This window comes from Trichomonas vaginalis, chromosome V, assembly GCF_026262505.1.
Source record: "Trichomonas vaginalis G3 chromosome V, whole genome shotgun sequence".
Taxonomy (NCBI): domain Eukaryota; phylum Parabasalia; order Trichomonadida; family Trichomonadidae; genus Trichomonas; species Trichomonas vaginalis.
Genome location: NC_067207.1, coordinates 29,643,067 through 29,664,052, shown reverse-complemented (window position 1 = coordinate 29,664,052; position 20,986 = coordinate 29,643,067). Strand labels below are relative to the sequence as shown.

The 20,986-nt window shown below is 35.0% G+C and overlaps 14 protein-coding genes and 3 pseudogenes across 17 annotated transcripts, besides 1 other annotated feature; 8 read left to right on the top strand and 9 right to left on the bottom strand.

Annotated features, from left to right (window-relative positions):
- Nucleotides 1-20,986: part of a mobile genetic element that runs on past both edges of the window.
- Nucleotides 965-1,758, top strand: TVAGG3_0426350 (protein of unknown function, DUF4106 family; the record flags this gene model as incomplete). Its single annotated transcript, XM_051233623.1, has 1 exon — nucleotides 965-1,758. A coding segment is annotated over one exon (794 nt), but the record flags the coding sequence as incomplete, so codon positions are not given.
- On the top strand, nucleotides 2,244-2,462 carry TVAGG3_0426340 (protein of unknown function, DUF4106 family; the record flags this gene model as incomplete). Its single annotated transcript, XM_051233622.1, has 1 exon — nucleotides 2,244-2,462. The coding sequence occupies one exon, from the start codon at nucleotides 2,244-2,246 to the stop codon at nucleotides 2,460-2,462; it is 219 nt and encodes a 72-aa protein (XP_051103352.1).
- Nucleotides 2,576-3,558, top strand: TVAGG3_0426330 (annotated as a pseudogene). The gene has a single exon. A coding segment is annotated over exon 1 (983 nt).
- TVAGG3_0426320 (protein of unknown function, DUF4106 family) lies at nucleotides 4,616-5,695 on the top strand (the record flags this gene model as incomplete). The annotated part of the gene is made up of 1 exon (XM_051233621.1): nucleotides 4,616-5,695. A coding segment is annotated over one exon (1,080 nt), but the record flags the coding sequence as incomplete, so codon positions are not given.
- TVAGG3_0426310 (uncharacterized protein) lies at nucleotides 5,775-6,194 on the bottom strand (the record flags this gene model as incomplete). Its single annotated transcript, XM_051233620.1, has 1 exon — nucleotides 5,775-6,194. One exon carries the CDS (start codon nucleotides 6,192-6,194, stop codon nucleotides 5,775-5,777), a length of 420 nt encoding a protein of 139 aa, XP_051103350.1.
- Nucleotides 6,799-7,605, top strand: TVAGG3_0426300 (uncharacterized protein; the record flags this gene model as incomplete). Its single annotated transcript, XM_051233619.1, has 1 exon — nucleotides 6,799-7,605. The coding sequence occupies one exon, from the start codon at nucleotides 6,799-6,801 to the stop codon at nucleotides 7,603-7,605; it is 807 nt and encodes a 268-aa protein (XP_051103349.1).
- Nucleotides 7,652-8,233, top strand: TVAGG3_0426290 (His-Me finger endonucleases family; the record flags this gene model as incomplete). The annotated part of the gene is made up of 1 exon (XM_051233618.1): nucleotides 7,652-8,233. The coding sequence occupies one exon, from the start codon at nucleotides 7,652-7,654 to the stop codon at nucleotides 8,231-8,233; it is 582 nt and encodes a 193-aa protein (XP_051103348.1).
- TVAGG3_0426280 (protein of unknown function, DUF4108 family) lies at nucleotides 8,275-8,694 on the top strand (the record flags this gene model as incomplete). Its single annotated transcript, XM_051233617.1, has 1 exon — nucleotides 8,275-8,694. One exon carries the CDS (start codon nucleotides 8,275-8,277, stop codon nucleotides 8,692-8,694), a length of 420 nt encoding a protein of 139 aa, XP_051103347.1.
- Nucleotides 8,711-9,060, bottom strand: TVAGG3_0426270 (annotated as a pseudogene). The gene has a single exon. A coding segment is annotated over exon 1 (350 nt).
- TVAGG3_0426260 (KilA, N-terminal/APSES-type HTH, DNA-binding family) lies at nucleotides 10,610-11,416 on the bottom strand (the record flags this gene model as incomplete). Its single annotated transcript, XM_051233616.1, has 1 exon — nucleotides 10,610-11,416. The coding sequence occupies one exon, from the start codon at nucleotides 11,414-11,416 to the stop codon at nucleotides 10,610-10,612; it is 807 nt and encodes a 268-aa protein (XP_051103346.1).
- Nucleotides 12,560-13,474, bottom strand: TVAGG3_0426250 (organellar and viral DNA polymerase type B; the record flags this gene model as incomplete). Its single annotated transcript, XM_051233615.1, has 1 exon — nucleotides 12,560-13,474. One exon carries the CDS (start codon nucleotides 13,472-13,474, stop codon nucleotides 12,560-12,562), a length of 915 nt encoding a protein of 304 aa, XP_051103345.1.
- On the bottom strand, nucleotides 13,877-14,251 carry TVAGG3_0426240 (uncharacterized protein; the record flags this gene model as incomplete). Its single annotated transcript, XM_051233614.1, has 1 exon — nucleotides 13,877-14,251. The coding sequence occupies one exon, from the start codon at nucleotides 14,249-14,251 to the stop codon at nucleotides 13,877-13,879; it is 375 nt and encodes a 124-aa protein (XP_051103344.1).
- On the bottom strand, nucleotides 16,475-17,059 carry TVAGG3_0426230 (phage tail repeat-like family; the record flags this gene model as incomplete). The annotated part of the gene is made up of 1 exon (XM_051233613.1): nucleotides 16,475-17,059. One exon carries the CDS (start codon nucleotides 17,057-17,059, stop codon nucleotides 16,475-16,477), a length of 585 nt encoding a protein of 194 aa, XP_051103343.1.
- Nucleotides 17,079-17,231, bottom strand: TVAGG3_0426220 (uncharacterized protein; the record flags this gene model as incomplete). Its single annotated transcript, XM_051233612.1, has 1 exon — nucleotides 17,079-17,231. One exon carries the CDS (start codon nucleotides 17,229-17,231, stop codon nucleotides 17,079-17,081), a length of 153 nt encoding a protein of 50 aa, XP_051103342.1.
- On the top strand, nucleotides 18,143-18,628 carry TVAGG3_0426210 (uncharacterized protein; the record flags this gene model as incomplete). Its single annotated transcript, XM_051233611.1, has 1 exon — nucleotides 18,143-18,628. One exon carries the CDS (start codon nucleotides 18,143-18,145, stop codon nucleotides 18,626-18,628), a length of 486 nt encoding a protein of 161 aa, XP_051103341.1.
- TVAGG3_0426200 lies at nucleotides 18,663-19,861 on the bottom strand (annotated as a pseudogene). Its single transcript has one exon. A coding segment is annotated over exon 1 (1,199 nt).
- TVAGG3_0426190 (serine threonine-protein phosphatase family) lies at nucleotides 20,728-20,970 on the bottom strand (the record flags this gene model as incomplete). The annotated part of the gene is made up of 1 exon (XM_051233610.1): nucleotides 20,728-20,970. One exon carries the CDS (start codon nucleotides 20,968-20,970, stop codon nucleotides 20,728-20,730), a length of 243 nt encoding a protein of 80 aa, XP_051103340.1.

Sequence of the window (20,986 nt, the reverse complement as noted above, 5' to 3'; positions counted from 1 at the left end):
AGTGGGGCTCCCAGGCACTTCGTGCCTTCTAGCCCTGAGGATGTTTTGTCAAGACTTCTTCGTAAATGTTTTGTCAAGACTTCTTCGTAAATGTTTTGTCAAGACTTCTTCATCGTAAATGTTTTGTCAAGACTTCTTCGTAAAGACTTTGTCAAGACTTCTTCGTAAATGTTTTGTCAAGACTTCTTCGTAAAGACTTTGTCAAGACTTCTTCTTCGTAAATGTTTTGTCAAGACTTCTTCTTCGTAAATGTTTTGTCAAGACTTCTTCGTAAAATCAGACAAAAATAATGTTTATGTTAGAATGTTAGATCTAACACGTTTTCTAACATGTTTTCTAACATCGTAGAAAACTCATGAATTTCTTCGTAAATGTTTTGTCAAGACTTCTTCATAAAGACTTTGTTGAGATTTCTTCATAAATGTTTTGTCAAGACTTCTTCATCGTAAATGTTTTGTCAAGACTTCTTCATCGTAAAATCAGACAAAAATAATGTTTATGTTAGAATGTTAGATCTAACACGTTTTCTAACATGTTTTCTAACATCGTAGAAAACTCATGATTTCATCGTAAAGTTCTTCATCGTAAAGACTTTGTAAAGTCTTTCTCATGAACTTTCTTGTCAATGTTTTGTTGAGACTTTGTAAAGTTCTTCATCGTAAAGACTTTGTAAAGAAAGTTCATGAAAATTCATGAGGTTAGAAAACATGTTAGAAAACATGTTAGATCTAACATTCTAACATAAAATATATTTTTGCTGAATTCCGTATGAAATTTCATGAGTTTTGTATGTTTTAGACCATGTTAGAAAACATGTTAGAAAACATGTTAGATCTAACATTCTAACATAAAATATATTTTTGGGTCATTTACACTCATTTACGATGAAGAAGTCTTAACAAAGTCTTTACGAAGAAGTCACAACAAAACATCTGTCAAAAACCGCTTTTTAACTTCACTTAAAATGCCACGTAAGCTACGTAAGAATATACGTAAGAGGAAGAGAGCATTGAAACATCCAATAGTAAAACTGACACCACAACAACAGTTGCAACAACAAATGCTGAATGACCCCACTATGTTGCAACAAATGTCAAGCAATCCTATGCTTTTAAACCGAGTTGTTGGTGCACAGAGTGGAGGTTTAAGAGCGGCACTTTTAGCGAAAATGGCAGGCTATGGTGGAGCTGCAGACGGAACAGCATATAACCCTCAAAGTCAAATGAATTTGAGTTCACTCAAAAATCAAATAACAGATGTCAAAAAGTCAAACATAGATATACAGAAGCAAATAAGTGAAAACGAAAAGAAACTAGAATATGACAGACACACAAAGAAACTCAATGAGTTAAACGTAGAGAAAAAGAAGAAAGAAGAACAACTGAAAGAACTAAGCACAGAGGAATATGCGAAAAAAGTGTCAGAAAAAGCAGCAGAAGTAGCAAAAATGGAACAAGATGTCATAAATTTGAAAAACCATACTACTCAATATAAAGTACTGAAAGATGAAGAGATAAAACAAAAAGCCCTGAAGACATATATGGATAGCGATGAGTATAAAAAAGAAGTTGAAGCAAATGTAAAGGCAGAAAAACTTTTACAGTTGCAAAACCAAACCGTACAGTATGAAAACTTAGCACAAGAAAGTAAAAATAACGACGCAGCCATGCAAAAGGCAATGAAAAGCGCAGAATATATAAAAGCTAACAATGACTGGTTAGATGCCCAAGCCAACGCTAAAGCAGCCCAACTCATAGGGTCAATAAGGACAAAAATACAAGCGGATGAAGATAGTTCAAATGAAGCTTTAACGAATGCTGACTTTAAGAACGCATTCGAAGCTCTTCATAGTAAGGTGAAACTAGTGAACGACTTCTCATCTGGAAAGAAACTGAAGTCTGAAGGTTTCGACAAAGAGTTAAAAGAAGTAGCACAAAATATGACGAAAATAACAGATGCAGCAACGAGACAGGCAGTTCAAAGTGCCTATGACGCCGTTAGAGCAACTGTTGTGAAAAGTCAAGAAAAAGAGTTACAACAGACCAAAACAGACCTAGTAAATGCTTTCTTAAAAACGAAAAGTCAGGTAGGACATTACGCTGCAGATGGAACATATGTGCCAGCTGGTGGAACTTATATACCAGCTAGTGGAACTTATATACCAGCTGTTGGAATTTATATACCACCAAACCCTCCAAGAGAAGCACCTGCACCAGGACTACCTAACACATTTACATCGTCACATGGACACAGACACAGGCATGCACCAAAACCAACACAACAACCACCTCCACAACCAGCACAGCAACAACAACCAACACAACAACCACCTCCACAACCAGCACAACAACCACCTCCACAACCAACACAACAACCAACAGTTCAAAACCCTGCACAACAACAACCACAAACAGAGCAAGGACATAAAAGAAGTAGAGAACAAGGAAACCAAGAATTCTTAAAAAGGCTTAAGGAAGACTATGGTTACCCAGATAGTATTGACTTTAGTGACAGATATAAAGAAGCTATTAGAAAGTTCAAGGATGGAAATACTGACCCGAACCTATTTAGCTTTATGGTTCAGCACCAAATCGGATATAATTTCAAACCTGGAAAATACAAGCTCGCTAAGGGATATGATTTAATAGCATATCATCCAAATGACATGACTGAATTTACTCCGAGATATTTGATGTCAGAGCTAAATGACAATTCAACTCCCGTCATGAAACGCGTAAAAAGTAGAGACGGAACGAAAGAAGAAAGGTTTTTGAGTCCGGATGACTTAGAAAGGGAAGTTGTTAAAAACGGTCTCGGAATATATGAAATGCCAGCAGATGAGGTACAAGAAACTCCACAGGAAGAAATAGTTCAGATACAACCAGACATGGAAGAAATAGTTCAGCAACAACAGCTAGAAGAGCCTGAAGGAAACGAACAAGTCACTCCTTTGGAAACTAACTTCACAGAACTAGATGAAGATTTGGAACAGCCGAAAAATCTTGACCCTCAACAAGAGTATGCGGAGAATATGGAATATTTCCAAGAGTCTAAAAAAAATTCGGCTGACATAGTAGAAGAATATCGAAAAATGTTTGCCGACATAAAAGACTCCAGCACCAGATGAAAATATTCAGCATAGAATGGAAGAACTGAAAAAAAATGTACACAAATACAACAACCCTTTTTACTTACGAGCATTTAACGTTCAATCTTCGGATGAACTCGGTGAAGATAAAAGGTTAAATTTCAAAAAACATATAGAAATGAAACATTGTTTAAAGTTCATTCAGAACCTAACCAAGATGGAAACAAACCTACTTTTGTTTCTGCAGACGATGGAACTACAATGAGATGGGGTCATAAAGCTAACCCGGATAGGTGGTTCATAAACTTACAACCACAATTCCAAGAAGTTGTAGACGCAATGGAAGTCAATGGTGAACCAGATATAGCTGGTATTTTCAGCGCGGCTTTAATGCCATTGAAAGATATGAAACATGCAGATATTTTGGACCAGTATGAAATGAACATGGCTGATGGAAATATAACACCTGACGTTCTAAACATTTATCTCAAAGAACTACACAGAACCATAGAGATGGTATATTTGGTGAAGAGTTTAGAAAGAAAGTTATGGACAGAGAAGGAAGAGAACCTATTGTACATGACCTTGCAAACGAAAGTTTACAAAATGTCATAAAAACTTACTTTGCAGACAATGAACCGAGAAGGGATGAATATTTAAGAAAACTCAAATGGACAGTACCAAATGAAATGTTAGTATTGAAAAACATGTTCCTTGACAAAATAAAACCAACTACAGAAATAAACGACGCAAGACTGAAAGATTGGGTAGAAGCTTTCCCATTCACAAAAGATATAGTTGGTAACATGGAAAGAAAACCAGAATGGCTACAAAAACATATATTTGGAAACGAGCTTATTCCATATGGACAGGCACTGTTTGAAGAGCTTGAACCGGAAACTCAGGAAAGAGTCATGACAATACGCGAAGACTCAAATACAACTATGACAAACTCTTTCTAGGATATAGGTTACCTGAGATGGGCGACCAGAGCCCAAAGGCAAAAAGGACATGGGAAATTTGCAACATACTAGATGAACATAATGCAAAGATGCAACAACTTCAAGCAGAGGGCAATGAAGGAAAAAGAAGAGTTAAAAACTCAGTCAGGAAGAAAGTAAAGCTTGGTCCACGTGGGTTCTATTATGACATATAAATCCAACTATTCTATATTTTTACTCATATGAAATGTACGCCGCTCAGAATATAACGCCAACAGTTTTGGATGCTATGAATGGAAATGTTCCGAATGGTATAACGAATGCGACAATGCCATTAAAGGTCAGAAATAGTTCCTGGAACTTACGAATATACAACTGCTGTTTCTTATGGAAATGTAGGTGAGTTTGGAGAAGGTTCTTCAACAACAGTAGATATTGCTTGCGACAGGTTTCATATAATTTCTATTGACAACTCTTTCTTATACGTGGAACAAGACATTGAATAAAACCTTCTGCCAAGTTGTCTGACAAGAAAGGTTGCAATGGAATTTTCTATGTCGGATACCAATATGCTCCAGAAGTTTTCATGGGATATAAGATATATTCTAACTCTGACTTAGTTCAAACAGTAACATGGGCAAACTATGAATGGTTCGCTTTGAGAAACTCAGTACAACCACAAGCTAGAGAACAAACAGACCAGTATGCAACTATTGAGAAAATAAGAAGACTTGACCCTAACGTTCCAGGAGTTTATGTTAACCTTTCTGGACAAACTGCAGCAGCAGTAACCAAAGTAAAACTGAAACTTAGAGTTCCTTTGTCATCTTTCCTCATCTTCAGGTTTTTAAGATACTTGCCAAACTGGGCAGGAAAAATTTCTATCGAACTTACTCCAAGCAAAAATAACTTAGTCATTGCACCAACACAAGACCCATTCACTCTTACAGAAGTAGTGGGAACAAATAAAATGTCATTCGCCGACTTTTGCAAAAACAAAGTTGACTTAGACTTTGGTTTCTCAAACCTCAACACTGAAGTAAACTATTATTTCAATGCTGCTGGAGATGCTTGGGACCCAGTTAAGTTCACATGCGAAAAATTTGAATGCAAGAGAATAGAAAGCAGACTTGCAGTCTATATGTTGGACCCAGATATTTCAAATGCTTTAGCTGCCAAATATATTGCAGTTCCACTTATGTTCCCTATACACCAAATATCTGTCAAAGACTTTGCAGGTGAAGTTGGAAACCAAAGTGCTGACCCAGGTGCAAGAACAGATATTGCTTTAACAACTGCAATGAAACATGCAGATACTATGTTTGTACTGTTCAGACGAACTATAAATGACTATTCTTGTTTCTACAACCCTGGTATTAAATATCATATAAACATAGATGGCAAATATTATCCAAGAGAAGAATATTCTACAGTTGAAGATATGAGGTCATACAACTTGACATTAGATGCTATGAACTTTAACAACAATTTCACAACAACCATTAACCCTGAAATGCAAAGTTCTATTATGCCATATGTGAAAGTATGGACCCATACAGGAAGTCAAAAAACTCAATATACAAATGGAGACCGTTCAAACTTTTGGCTTGGCATTCCATTTGCTGACTCAGAAGACTTTATGGGTGGTATTTCAACTGTTGGTACAGTTCAAATACAATATACTGGTGACAGAGACGGTCCAGATGAATTGAAAGCAAAGAAGTTTACAAAACCAATAGCACTTTTCACGGAAGATGCTCTTTTGAAGATTCGTTCGATGAAACCTGCTGGGGCTCCTCAGATTGGCATAACGACAGCTTCCATCGAGCAGATTTTGGCAGCAGGTCAGTAAGTTGTTCTTGAACTGACTTCTCTCCGTCAAATATTGACAGTACGCCAGTTTTGACATAAAATTGTATTATAAACTTACCTTTAGAAATATCGGTCAGTTTTGTTGTTATATTTTTGTCTGCTTCAAGAACTTTCACCATCTCGGTTATACCAACTTTCTTTGCTTTATGAAAATATTTAGGTTCAGCAAAGACTGCTATTCTATAACATTTACCATTGTTTGTATAAAGAACTACTCTGTCAATGAACTTGTATTGTTTGTGAGTATAAACTTTGTTTTGCTTCAATTCGAAGAGATACTCGAATACGTCCATCTTTTTATTCTAAGTAAAATGTCATTTCCGAAAAATAGAAGCGTGAGTGTTTCAAAAGGTTTAATGGCGGTGGCAGATGTGAAGTTAAATTCACCAACTCAAACAAACAGTCAAAGTGTTGTTGTCAATGTCAAAGACAGAGATGTTGAAGTGGGGAAACCATACGAAGACGAAGATGGTATAACAATTGTTCCTGTAAAAGAACAACCAACATATCCTGAAGTTAGCAGAGACTTAAGTTCTGTTGCAGATATTCGAAACGACTACCAACAACTTAAAGACAAACTTAAAACTCAGGAGAAGATTTGTCAAGCTTTGGGTATAATGTTAAACTTGGTCGAACACAACCCTGTAAAAGTGAACTCATATGTCATCGCACCTCATGAAATTTTGAAAGAACTATTGAAACTTTTGACAGAGGCAGACGATATAAACATCAAAGAAATAGAACCCGACATTAGTTGCTGTGGTGTTTCATATAATGTCATTGACAAGATATACGTTATGAAAGGAGGTGAAACGTTGAACTTAAAATATAGTTTCCCAGACGTCATAAAAATATTTGACGACCACAACATTTCATTAAAATTTACTTGCTAAGTAAATGGCAGAAGACATAGTGGTTTATACTATTACGACTAAAAACCCTGAGTCATATAATTCTATAACAACAAACTTACAAAGTCCTCAAGGACGATATTGTAAACTGACCTTAAACACGATGACGACTAAAGCCTGTTTTGCTCTTTTGACACCAGAAGATTTTATTGTTGTGAATGGTAAAAAATACTTCTTTGAAGATACTTACTCAGATATACCACCAACAGGTTTTGTTGACTTATTTAATACTTTAAGGACGGATGTAACATGTGCTGCAACTAGAGCAGGTTTCATTATGTTTGGATGTCCGACTGAGTTTAGTATAAACGATATGAGCTATAATACAAAACTTATATCTGGTTTTTACTACCAACAGTTTCCTATAACAGGAAAAGGTGTCATACAAGGAATGTCTGTTCCATTGACTTTAAGCACACCTATTTTATATATTGTTTCAAACTTAGGTTCAAAGTGTTATTCGAATGTCGACAGAAACTACTATGACCAAAAGATACTTATGCGTATAAACAATACTTTCTCTGCTGGTTTACCTATTGTTCATTCGAATGCAGAGTTTTCAGCTTTAGTGAACTCAAACACTTTAGCAAACATAAACTTAACCTTAGTCGACGCAAACTTTGTTCCTGTAAAACTTTTATGTCCTATGTATTTGTCAATGACGGCAGAAAGTTTCGAATTGGAAGATGCAACTGGTGAAAGTATTGTATTACAAGAACAACTTCAACAACAAATAGCTCAAGAACAACAAATGCAACAAATGGAACAAATGCAACAACAAAGTCAAGAATAAAAAATAGCTCAAGAATAAAAAAAAATATTTTTTTATTTTATTTGAAATGTACGCTGAGTCTGTCGGAGAAGACCGTTGGGAAACTTGTTTGTTAGATGAGAAATATGAAATTCACTGTTCTGAGCCTTTTGAAGTCAGAAACAAAAAGACAAAAAGAGTTTTAAGCGAATGGGAGCAAAATAACGGATATGCTAGGATGAGGATTGGTGGAAAACACTATTTTAAACATGTCGTCATTGCAACTCATTTTATACCGAACCCTAACAATCTACCTTTTGTAGACCATATAAACCATATAAGAAACGACAATAGACTTGAAAATTTACGCTGGGTCACTTGTTCTGAAAACAGTAAGAACAGAGGCAAAGTTAGAGATATTGTATTCGAATTTGTCGACGAACTAGAAGATGAAGCAATTGAAATTACAGACTATGGTAAGCATACGTTTGAGTTTTACTACTACAGCGAAGAACAGGACTCTTTCTACTTTTATACCGGCGTAAACTATAGAAAATTACAAGTATGTTTTACTAATGGCTATGCTTATGTAAACGCTAGAGATACAGATGGAAAAAACGTTAAAATACTTCTTAACAAATTCAAGAAGCTATATGGCATACCATTTTAAAACATTTTAAAAAAAAAATATTTTTTTATCCGATAGAAAAGATGACGAAATATATTTCAGTCAACAAGTACATGACAGAAGTCAAAGAAGAACTAGACCCATTCGCTTATTTGAATGTTTACTTCTACCATTTTGAAAAGTCTACATTTGACAAAGTTTGGAACATCGAACCAGTTAAGTTTGCTATTGTGACTAAAAATGGTGCGAAATTTGAAGACTTAGACATAGAAGGTTTGTTAGCAGTCAAAGAAAATTTTGACAGAAGGTTTTCAAACCTTAAAGAAGGCAAAGCATACAAACTTGTTATACCTTATGAACCAAAGAAAGCAGACGACTATGAATATTATGAGTCTAAGATAGTTGAAGTTCAAGGTAAATTGGGTAAAAAGATTTTAGAGTCTAAGCCGGTGTTTGCTCCTAAAGAGGAAGAGAACATTGACATTGACCCAGAAATGTTCTAAAAATAAAATTTTATTTTTACATGTCAAATTTCTTTTTCTCTGGCTCTGGCTCTGGCTCTGGCTCTTTCTTCTCTTCTTCTACTTTCTTTTCTTTCTTCTCTCTTCTTCTTCTTCTTCTGGTGGAGTTATGTCAAATTTGGCGCAACCATATTTATGTAAAAGTTCTTTGTCCTTTAATAGCTCTTCTATTCTGTTTCCTATTTCATCTTCAAGAACAGCGCATGTGTCTTCTTTGCATTCTAAGAACTTTTGTTGGACTTCATCTTTCCAAGAGGCGTCATCTCTGTCAACAAGTCTGTCATTGACAAATTTTAAGACTTCTCTGCTTAAGGTTTTATGGTTCTTGTCATATTCCCAGAAACAGAACTTTAGAACAAATTCACCTTTCTTGTTTACACTATGTAAGATTTTATGGTCGACAGATGTTTTGCTGTCGAAAAGTTTGTCTCGAATATAGATAGCGAAATCGCTAGACATTTTCAAAAAGATAAAAATTTTAATTTTTCTAAAAATATGTTAGAAAAAAAGTTTGCTGACATTGACAAGAAATTTGAGAATGTTTTAAACAAGAACAAGAGGAAGTTAGAAAATGCTCAGATAAAACCCATACATGACAAGTTCCTATTTGCTCAGAATGGTATAACAGGTCTAATCGCACCACCTGGGTCGGGTAAGACTTTCACTTATCTTAAAATGGCTGCACAACAACAAGAACTAGATGAGAAGAACCCATTCTATGAGTTAGTAGTCATTTGTTCGACTTCTGGTCAATTCGATCAAACCGTCAATTCGTTCAAAGATATTATAAAGAAGTCTAAGTTAGTATCTATAAAAGACTCTGAGTTGTTAGATTGGATAAAGAAGTACCAAAGAAGAGTTTTGAAGTACAATGCTATAAATGAGTATGTCAATTCGAAGTTTAAAGACCCAAATGAGGAAATGCAGAGAATATTAGAGAAGAAACACTTCAGAAACAAACAGAAAGAGATAGAATACATTTCGAAGAAATTGCAATCTTACGATTGGAAGACTTACCCTCACAGATGTCTTCTTATCTTAGATGACTTTGCTTCTCATCCTTTGTTAAAGAACAGAGAACAAGACATGTGTCGAATTCTTAAGAAGCTCAGGCACTTTAACATTTCAGTTGTCATTTGTGTACAGACAGCAAAGAGTTTAAGTAAGGATGTAAAGAGAATACTTACTGATATCATACTTTTCCCTGGATTGTCCGAAGACGATTTCATGGAACTTATGAAAGAGTCCATGGCAGGTAAGTTTGACAGACATGAACTATGGGAGAAGTACAAAGTCATACAAGACCCTCATACTTCTTTCAGAATTCACATCTACGCGAACAAAGTTCAAATTGTAAAAAGTCAAGCGTAAAAATGTAAGTGTTTGAGTCTTAGTCTGTTGTGGTGCTGGGGCTGTCGGTTCTTCTGGCTTTGGAATGGACTCGGTTGGTGGTACGTCGGACATTCGTTTGTGTCCTGTTGGAAGGAAGGACTCGGAATGTCGGATGGAAGGACTCGGAATGTCGGAAGGAAGGACTCGGAATGCCAGAAGGAAGGACTCGGAATGTCGGAAGGAAGGACTCGGAATGTCGGAAGGAAAAACTTTTTCTGTCGGAAGGAAAAACTTTTTCTGAAGTTCGACCAAAAAGTTCTCAATTTTCGAAAATTTGAATGGTTTACGGACGAACAACAGGAAATTTTTTTCCAGTTGTCAGGAAATTTTTTTCTTGTTGGAAGGAAGGACTTGGAATGTTGGAAGGAAGGACTTGGAATGTTGGAAGGAAGGACTCGGAATGCAAGAAGGAAGGACTCGGAATGCCAGAAGGATTTGACGAGGCAATTTAACTTATAGAGCTACCTGAGCCATCTGAAGTCAAGCGTAAAAATAAATGGTTCATTTACTCTGCTTGTTTGAAGTTGTCAAAATACTCTGTTATTTTTTCTTTCAGTAGCGGCAAATCTTCTTTGAAGGTAAGTATTGTACAACCTTTAATATCATAGTGTGTTTGAGGTAAAGTATCTTGAACTATTTGTTTCACATCTTCATTCGGTGTCATTGAAATCGGTAAGTTTTCGCGATAGAACCAATTTCTGTCAGATTTGTAAATCTTAGCAAGGTCGTAAAAGCTTTTGTTGTTTCTTCTGACTAAATGCAACATAACCATATCTTTATCTTCTTCATTTTCCATCTCTTCAGTGTAAATCATATACTTATAGTTCTTTTCCTTTCCTTTTGGTACCGAACGTGGTATTCTTTTCTGTATGTTTTTGTCTTTGGATTCAAGCTTGTTCTCTAGCTCTTCACGTTCTTGTCTATGAATTTCATCTAACATCATGAAAATATAACAAGCGTAACGAGGTGAAGCCCACATTGCAACAGCATTTACAAGAAGTCTATGTACATAATATCCTTTCAAACCATTTGGCAAATTTTTACGATTTTCGTACGGAATCTCGTTCCTCGGTTTTCCGAGGGACGCAAACATATGAGGAAATTCTTCTAAAAGTTCTTTTGTCTGTTGGTTTTCAAACCAATGGTATGCTTGCTTTGTAGAACGAAGAGCATTCAAAATACTTTGCATTTGGTACATGTCATCTTTGACCGAACGAATGAGACGTAACTGTTTGTTATACTGAACCCACTCGTATTCTTCATCTATGGCTTCATGGACTATAACTGTTGTTGTGTTCTCTGATGTTGACATATCTGTCTTTATATTCCGGATAAAAAAATAAATAAAAATAAAACTAACTTTATTTTTTCTATCTTTCACAAAAGACCAAAAATAAACGCTTTACATGTATTTTTCAGCAACTTCGTCAAATAATTTTATAGCTTTATCTATCTCATCTACTTCAAACGTTTCTTTACCTTTTATGGGAGCACCATACATTTTCTCAAACTTTTCGAGTAGTTCTGTTTCAGCAGCTCTCATATCGTTAACTAACACAACCTTGACTCTATTGACTGTACTGTCATATCTTAGAGTTTATTATATGTCCTTCCTATCTTATATCTTTTTGTGTTGAAGTCCTTCGGTTTCTGAACGATGTAAAGTAAGCCTTCACTGCAACGTTCTGAGTCGAATAAACCATATGTTATGAAGTTATATCCAACAACTGGGTCAATCCATAACAAAACTATTGGTATAAGACTTTTGTCTATAAGATATGCTGTAGTTCCATAGAATCTTACCGATATCATAAGCTCAGGATTTCTTGTCAAAATTTTCTGAGTAGAAGCAATTCTAACCCAGTCCTTTGCTTTCTTTCCAGATGGAGATAAAATGTCTGACAAAGAATATTTGTTGTATTTCTTTGAGTATCTTACGTTTAAATCACCTATTCTAACCACTTTGGTGTCATTGTCTATCTTTCTAACTGTTTCAAACTCAATGTTTAACATTTTCTGTTCTTACATACAAAATAAAAAAAATAAAAAAAATAAAAATAACTTTATTTTTTCTATCTTAAGGAAATTCATGATTTTCATACGGAATCTCGTTCCGCGGTTTTCTACCGGTCGCAAACATATGTCATTTTACTCAGAATTTTGTTGCTGAATTCAGTAAAAATATATTTTATGTTAGCATGTTAGATCTAACACGTTTTCTAACATGTTTTCTAACATGGTCTAAAACACACAAAACTCATGAATTTTATACAGAATTCGGCAAAAATATATTTTATGTTAGCATGTTAGATCTAACACGTTTTCTAACCTCTTTTCTAACATGGTCTAAAACATACAAAACTCATGAAATTTCATACGGAATTCAATAAAAATAATGTTTATGTTAGAATGTTAGATCTAACATGTTTTCTAACATGTTTTCTAACATAACTATTTACAAGCGTTTTACATGGTATATGTTGCGATGGTTCATGACTTTAAACAATTTTGTGGCTTCTATTTCTTCTTTTAGTATGTCAAAAGTTTTAACGATACCGAAGGTTTCTTTATATTTCTTCTTGACATCAGATAGAAGGAAATCGTCAGCTGTTGGATAGTTTTTGTTTAGAAATGCTAACATGTCCATTTTATCTTCTGCTGGTTTTTCTGCTTCTTTCTTTAAGTCTGCATAGTCGTTTCTCATACGTTCTATCTCTTTGACGGAGTAGTTATATTTCCTCATTGCTGCTTTACATTTAGAACATTGTGGGTTCATTTTAGCATTGTACATTGAAATAAAACCAGCTAGAACAACCAAGGCGTCAATGGTTTTCTTTAACTCAAAAGTTGCTGGTTTTATCTGTTCGTTCCATACCTTACCTCTTTTATCTTTATCTCTTATCTGCCATACACATTTTGCAACTAACGAAACAAAGTTGTCGTAGGTCTTAAATTCTTCAGATTTATATATGTCAGAGATGTTCTTATATACCATGTCGCAGTCTTTGTCCATGACTTTGTGGTTGCAATGAAATCCAAGAAACTCATAGTTTACCTTTCGTATGAACTTCTTTATTTCTACCGAGTCAGTCAGTCCGACTTCTATTTCATCGAATTCAGGAATAGTAAGCTTTTGTTGTTGTATTTCAGGAAGTTTAGGTAGATGGTCAATAATATCCTGCATTTCATAAAGATACTGTTCATTTGTTTCATCTTTTGCAGTGCAATCTAAATCTCCTTGGAGAAGTTCTTGCTTTATCTTCTGGATTTCTGTTTCGAAAGTATATGAAGAAGGAATGAAGCTTTTCATCTCTACCAACATAGATGTTGGATTCATGACTAACGAGTTTGGTGCTGTAGTTGCTAACATGTTCTTACAATAAAAATAAAAAATATTTTTTTAAAAATACTAACTTTATTTTTTATGTTTTTTGTGAAAGTGTCAAAATTCATGAATTTCGAGAGTTTTCTACGATGTTAGAAAACGTGTTAGAAAACATGTTAGATCTAACATTCTAACATAAATTATATTTTTGGGTCTTTTACGCTCATTACGATGAAGAAGTCTTGACAAAGCATTTACGAAGAAGTCTTGACAAAACATTTACGAAGAAGTTTCGACAAAACATTTACGAAGAAGTCTTGACAAAACATTTACGAAGAAGTCTTGACAAATTCAAGAGTTTTCTACGATGTTAGAAAACATGTTAGAAAACATGTTAGATCTAACATTCTAACATAAACATTATTTTTGTCGAAAAAAATGGTTCATTTACTCACAATATTTTTGTACAAAACGACCCCAAACTTTTAACTTCTTTTCTGCAGCTTCTAATGTTATCTTAGCGAGTTCATATTCTCTAAATTCTCTCTTTAAATCTTCTTGTTCCCATTGGTCTAGTTCGTATGGCGAGTCTCTATAACCAGAACATATCTCACGTTCATGTTCTATTTGTTTTTCATGCATTTTTCTAACTTCTTCTTCAAACAAAGGTTTTGCATTCTCTACTGTATCTTCAAGTTCTTCTTCATCTAACTTCTCATGAACTTTCTTGTCTATGGAGTCCAGAATTTTTCCAACTGCTATACAATATTTTGGAGAAGCCCACATTGCTATATAGTTTACGAGTCTTGGGTCTACATACATTCCTCTAACCTGTTTGATTTCATCCGGAATTCCTGCATTAACATTGTATAAAAAGCACCCCGCGGAATTCCGCGGGTTGGTATATTCTTCACAAAATGCCTTAAAATACTCTTCCCAGGACTTATTTTCCAACAACCTTCTAAAGTCTTTCCTAAACTGCTGACACATCTTTGTTGCATTTATATAACCATCCTTGTCTCTACGTAAGACTTCAATACCGTTGTAAGTGCCTTTTGTGAATGTTTCGCCATTAGATTTGTTCGTGAACGTTTTTGCTTCGACTGACATTTCTGTTCTTACAATAAAAATAAAAAATATTTTTTGGTGGGACGTCGGACATCCGTTTGTGGCTTAACCGTCGGACATCCGTTTGTGGCTTAGCCTCAAAACAAGCATTTTGTGAAGAATATACCAACCGCCGGAATTCCGCGGGTTGCTTTTTTTATACAAAATTCAAGAGTTTTGCGTGTTTTCTACGATGTTGTCAAAATGTCGTGTTGTCAGTAATTTTAAGAGAAGTTCATTTGACCGAGGCACATAGGCACATAGGCACACCTAAAAAAAACATCTAACCAAAACTCATTTTTCAATACTTTTTCAGCACTTCTCCGTAGTTATATATGAAAGACAATTCGAGATAAAAGTCGTAGTACAATGGAACAATATGTTGCACACCGTTTGTAGTGAACCAAACTTGAAAGTCAGAGAAACTGTTACTAGGTGGTTCGTAGAATTTAGAGGTAAGGTCATAAAAGTCCTTACCAATACAAAGAAAACTATTGTTGCTTGAACTGAAACTTGCATGACACATGACATTTTGAGGGTCAAACACGTTTCTATAAACTGTCAAATCTGTTGGTGGGCGTATAAACCAGAACGGACCGTCAGGTGGTAATGGTTCGTTCTGGTTTAGTAACCGAAGAAATTGTGCCCAAGAACGTTTGTCTACTTGCCAAAATAAAAACTGTGTATCTCTTGGAGGGTTATTTTCAATCCTTTGAAATGAAACTGTGGAGTTCATCTTGTCATATTCTAGTTTCAGATAGTATGTTCCATTTAGTAAAGAATCGTATTTTTCTTGAAATTCCCAGTAGTATTTGTTTATTTGAGTTTGAAAGTCATTTAGAGTCTTCTCAAGACTTTCGTCTGAACGAACTGTAAAGATTCTCATTTCGTCAAATTTGTCTATTAGACCATCATGACCTCTATACCGCCCATGAAAATATACTGCAAACATAAACGCGTTAGTTCTTTTTGAAAACAAAACTCTTCTAAATCCTATTGCCTTTGCATCTGAAGGACTTTGAAGCCAACGAATTGGAAAGTCAAAGCGGTAGGAGCCGGATGAAATTTCTTCATCTGATATAGTCCTACCAGCGTTTGTAAAGATATAGTCTAACGGTTTTGTATCTGCTACTTTTGTTCTTTGTTTTTCAACCTGAAACATTTAATATATGTAAAAATATACTGTTTTAAAATAAATGTTTTAAAATGGTATGCCATATAGCTTCTTGAATTTGTTAAGATATAGTCTAACGTTTTTTCCATCTGTATCTCTAGTGTTTACATAAGCACAGCCTTCCTTAGTAAAACATACTTGTAATTTTCTATAGTTTACGCCGGTATAAAAGTAGAAAGAGTCTTGTTCTTCGCTATAGTAGTAAAACTCAAACGTATGCTTACCATAGTCTGTAATTTCAATTGTTTCATCTTCTAGTTCGTCGACAAATTCGAATACTATATCTCGAAAATTGCTTTTGTTCTTATTGTTTTCAGAACAAGTGACCCAGCGTAAGTTTTCAAGTCTATTGTCGTTTCTTATATGGTTTATGTGGTCTACAAAAGGTAGATTGTTAGGGTTTGGTATAAAATGAGTTGCAATGACAACATGTTTAAAATAGTGTTTTCCACCAATCCTCATCCTAGCATATCCGTCATTTTGCTCCCATTCGCTTAAAACTCTTTTTGTCTTTTTGTTTCTGACTTCAAATGACTCACAACAGTGAATTTCATATTTCTCATCTAACAAACAAGTTTCCCAACGGTCTGTTCCAACAAACTCAGCGTACATTTCAAATAAAATAAAAAAATATTTTTTTTAAAATATGTTGTTTTAAATGGTATGCCATTTCATATTTCTCATCTAACAAACAAGTTTCCCAACGGTCTTCTCCAACAAACTCAGCGTACAGTTCAAATAAAAATAAAAAAATGTTTTTCTCTTTACTTTACGTAACCACCCGCTGCCAAAAGTCTTTGACGCCAACCCATACCAGCTAATGAAGGTTGACTTGGTTTAGTTTGGAAACTAAACTTTGTTTTTGGTTTATCTTCAGTTTTTGGTTTTTCTTCTTCTATCGGTTTTTCGTCACTTTTCGGTTCCTCTGACTTTTCCCCACCTGCAGGAACAGTTGTGTCGTCAACATCTTCATAAATATCATATGCCATCTGTTTTTGTTTTCCTTTCAACTTTTTGTGTTTGTTGTAAAGTTTAGAATATTTCGACTCTAAGTCAATGAGATGTTCTATAATGAACTGTTGATCGGTGAAGTAAACTTTTCCATCTGTTGTCTCGAAAATTCCTTCAGACTTCAATATTTTATTTGTGAGAGTCTGTTTCTTTTTTGAGATACTAGCCGTTCCATTTCTATGAAAAGTGACTTTGTAGTTAGGGTTTGTATTTCCAGACCTGGCACTTTCTATTATTGAATTTTTCTCTTCATCTGTAAGTTCTTTGACAGGTTTTGACAATGGTTCTGAACTTTTTGTTTGTGGTGTCAAATCTACCGTTTCAACTTCTTCGGTCATTTCATCTCAGTAAAAAATTTTAGTTTGGTTTGTTTTCAACTGGTTGTTTAGGTTTTTTAAGTCGGTCTAAAACTTCTTGAGGTATAGGAAGAACTTGACAAACACGTTGTGTAACTGCTGGAAGCCGACAAATCCATCTTGAACCCATTTGTCTCAATGCTGTATTGTTCATTTCATCTCAGTAAAAAACTTTACATTCCCCAAGTTTGAGGTGGTTGCGGTTGGTTATTGTTTACCCACTGTTGTGCATGGTTATATCCTCTGTTAAAGAATCTTTCACCTTGGTCCATATAGTGCCCTGCTTGGTTATAGTAGTCATTTGCTTTGTTATAGTAGTTTCCTGCTTCTCTTCCTACATTGTCCATCCATCCTTGAACTTTTCCTCTTGTTTCAGGATTTGGAATAAGATTTGCTGCATCTCGTGCTACATCCCAACCTTTCTGTACAGTTTGTATAATAGGTTGTGCTTTCTCTTTCAGTATACCTAAAGTACTCAAAATCTTCCTTCCAACTCCAAATACACCTCTGGCTATTGTTCCCACTGCGGGCAAAAATCTAGATGCAACTCCTGCTAACGCGCCAAATAAACCCATTTCTTATAGGATAAAAATGACGAATCCAAACAAGGACCCGTATGTTTCTAAAGCAACAAAGAAAGCACTCATGGTAAAAATCTTTAGTTCAACACCAAATGCTTGGTTTATGGATATCTTGGAAAACATTCCGAGATATAGAGAAGATGGACCACCATACTGGCTAATATTTGTCGGTCAAAATACAAGATACTGTGAAGCCATACCATTACAGTCCAAAAATATTTTAGATATCTTAGCAGCTTTGACAATATTCGTTGACAAATACCATCCAACAAAACTGACATCTGACTGTGAAAGTTCTTTCAAATCAGACGATATTAAAAACTATCTGCGTTCAAAAAATGTAAACCAATATTTCATTGTCGACCAAAACCATTCTGCTCTTGGTGTCATTGACAGTTGTATAAAAATCTTAAGAGACTTAAATCAACCACAAGGTGGTGAGGTAGATGAAATGTCATATGACGACAAGTATAGACATTTCTCCATGGCAAAGATGAGACAAGTTTTAAATATTTACAATAGCCGTAAACAAAAAGGTTTGGGAAACCACTCCCCCGAAGAAATGAAAAACAACCCTGACTTAGAGAAAGACTATATATTTAATAGTTTAGTCAAAAGAGACAAACAAGAAAGAATGCCAGGCTTCAAACTTCAGAAAGGTGACAAAGTAAAAATAGAAATACCTAAACGCGACCCATATGAAAATACTATTGACTATGACAACAATGGGAACTCGACAGGTACTCGCATTCGTGTTCGTAAAAATAGAAGAAAGTATACAAGAGAATATTATGAAGTTTTAGGCAAACATGGCAAAATGTACAGACTGCAAGCAGAAGATAAAACTACTATTGTCAGACCTCGTTTCAAACTTGTCAAAGTTCAAGGTGGTATACTTTCAAAGACAGTTCCTAACAAATATAAGACAACTCCTGACGAATATGCTAAAGAAGTTGAAAATGACGACTAAGCATTTCTATACCATGCGTAAACTGTCATGTAAGGTGGCATGTATTCTTTACTTTGTCCCGTTGTTTGCGTATATCCTGAAACGCGATGTGTATGGTTTCCTCCTCCCTCAGTGTTACTCCAGTAACAATCTATAGCAAACTTAACGTTGTCTTTAACATCATATCCTTTACCTTTTGTCATTGCTGACCAATCCCAATATCTATGCTTATGCCAACCTGCTTGAGATGTACTTAAATCTATGTAGTGACTGTGTGCAGGTAGGTTTTCACCTGAAATCGTTTTACTTCCACCTGTTTCCTTTGAAGAGTTTGCACAATACAAAAACCTGTCGACTATTTGAGTCCAAGTTCCAAAACCAAGTACTACTTCTGGTCTGGTAGAGTTCATTGACGTGTAAATAGAACCTATAGGATATACTGTTTGAAGTATTTCTGTCTTTAACGTTTGAAGCTCTGTTTTGTCAGCTTTGTTGTCATATAATCTTGAGCAGTGAATTTAACATTGTTTTCATCCTTCATGACATAGACATTTCTCTACATCTAATGTATTTCATCGTCGTTATGTCATCCTCCGATGTTAAACCTTGTGGAAAGTTAGGAGGTTTCCAATTTAATACATCCCCACCAGTTTCTTCAACCGTTCCTTCAATATTTTCTATACCAACAGTTGCGAAGAAATCGTGTGTATGTCCAACGTCACTTTTCTTGTTTAAGGTTTCTTGTAAGTTTGTAATATCAGATATGGTATGTGTATGAGTCTTTTTAGAATATTCTTTGTCAGCTCTTGTCACTTCACTTGACATTTTATTGTCAACATATGTTTTATCCGCTTTGTCATCTAACTTTTCTGGTAGTTCATCTACGTCATAGATGTTATGTGTATGATGTTTTTGTGGGTATGTTCTATCTGTCCATGCGAGAATATAGTCTCTTGTTGCATCTACATACTCTTTGTCAGCTTTGTTGTCAATATCTGCCTTCAAAAGAAGTTCATCTATAGGTTTCTCGTTTAAAGTTCTTTTTGTTGGATTTATACAAACAGTATGGTTCTTACTGTCTTGAAACAGAAACTCGTCTGTCAATGGGTTTATCGTCAGTTTTAAGTTTCCTTCTTTCAATGACTCAGATATCTTAGAATAGTTTGAAAAGTTTGTTGTGTTCTTATTTAGAGCTTGTACAATGAGTTGTCGGTTGTGTTGTATTTCTCTCATAGACGCTGTTTCTTTCGACATTTTTATTCTAGATAAAATATGCTTTCAATAGAAAAAGAAAATTCAAGAGTTGCTACAACTAAACCATTAGATGAACTTTTTACTAACGTAGGTCAAAAGTTTGAGACAGAGACCGTAAAGCATGAAGGCTATCGTTTTGACTACCCCTTAAGATGGTTAAGAGACCCATCCGTCACAAAAGCTATTGGCTTTCGTAGAATGAAGTTCATTTCAGAAGCCATACATGGTTTCCATTTACAGTCGCTTTTGAAGTTCGATACTATAACAAAGAAAAACGTACGTATGAGAAATTTGAACAGGGAAAACTTTTACAAGTGAATTTGCTTGTAAACTTAGAAACTCTTCAAGCTTTTCAAGAAAAAATAAACGATATCTATCTCGAATATGCAAAACAGTACAACATTGACGAAGGAGAGTACCATCTCGATATTATATATGACAGGAAAAATGCAACTGTTAAAATCAATAGAATAGAAGACCTTGGAGAAGACGTTTATATTTCTACAAAATATAACAACTTGGCATGGTATAGATTTTTGAGGATGTTAAATCAGCCTGCAGAATATCCAGTACACCCGAACTTTTATGAAGTCGAAAACCCTAATGGAACATATGAAAATGTTTTCGACTCAGATGCTATTATCGTTCATGCTTCATTTTCTGGTGACAAAACTCTTTTTTATGCTTGGCAAATGACTTTTACGAAAAACCTACAAAGCTATATGAACCACCAAGTGGAAGTATTTCAGACTTTCAAGTATGGTTTACTACAGATGGAAGAAAGAGAATAGTTCCATTATACCACGCGTTTTACTTAGAACTTAGTCTCATATACAACTACTATCGAACGGTAAAAATATAATTTTTTAATACGGTTGAGGTGTTGGATTTGGTTGCCAACTAGACTGTGGTGCAGGTTCAGGCTGTTGTATAACAGGAGCTTGCTCTTCTGGTTCAGGGTCTTTGGGTATAATACCAACGAACTGACCTACTCTTTTACCAATATTTTTGACACCGTTCCAAATTCCTCTTCCGACAGATTTTATTCCATTCCATATACCTCTTCCAACATTTCGAAAGAAGTTTCCAATACTACTGAAGAAACCCATTTTACTATATGTAAAA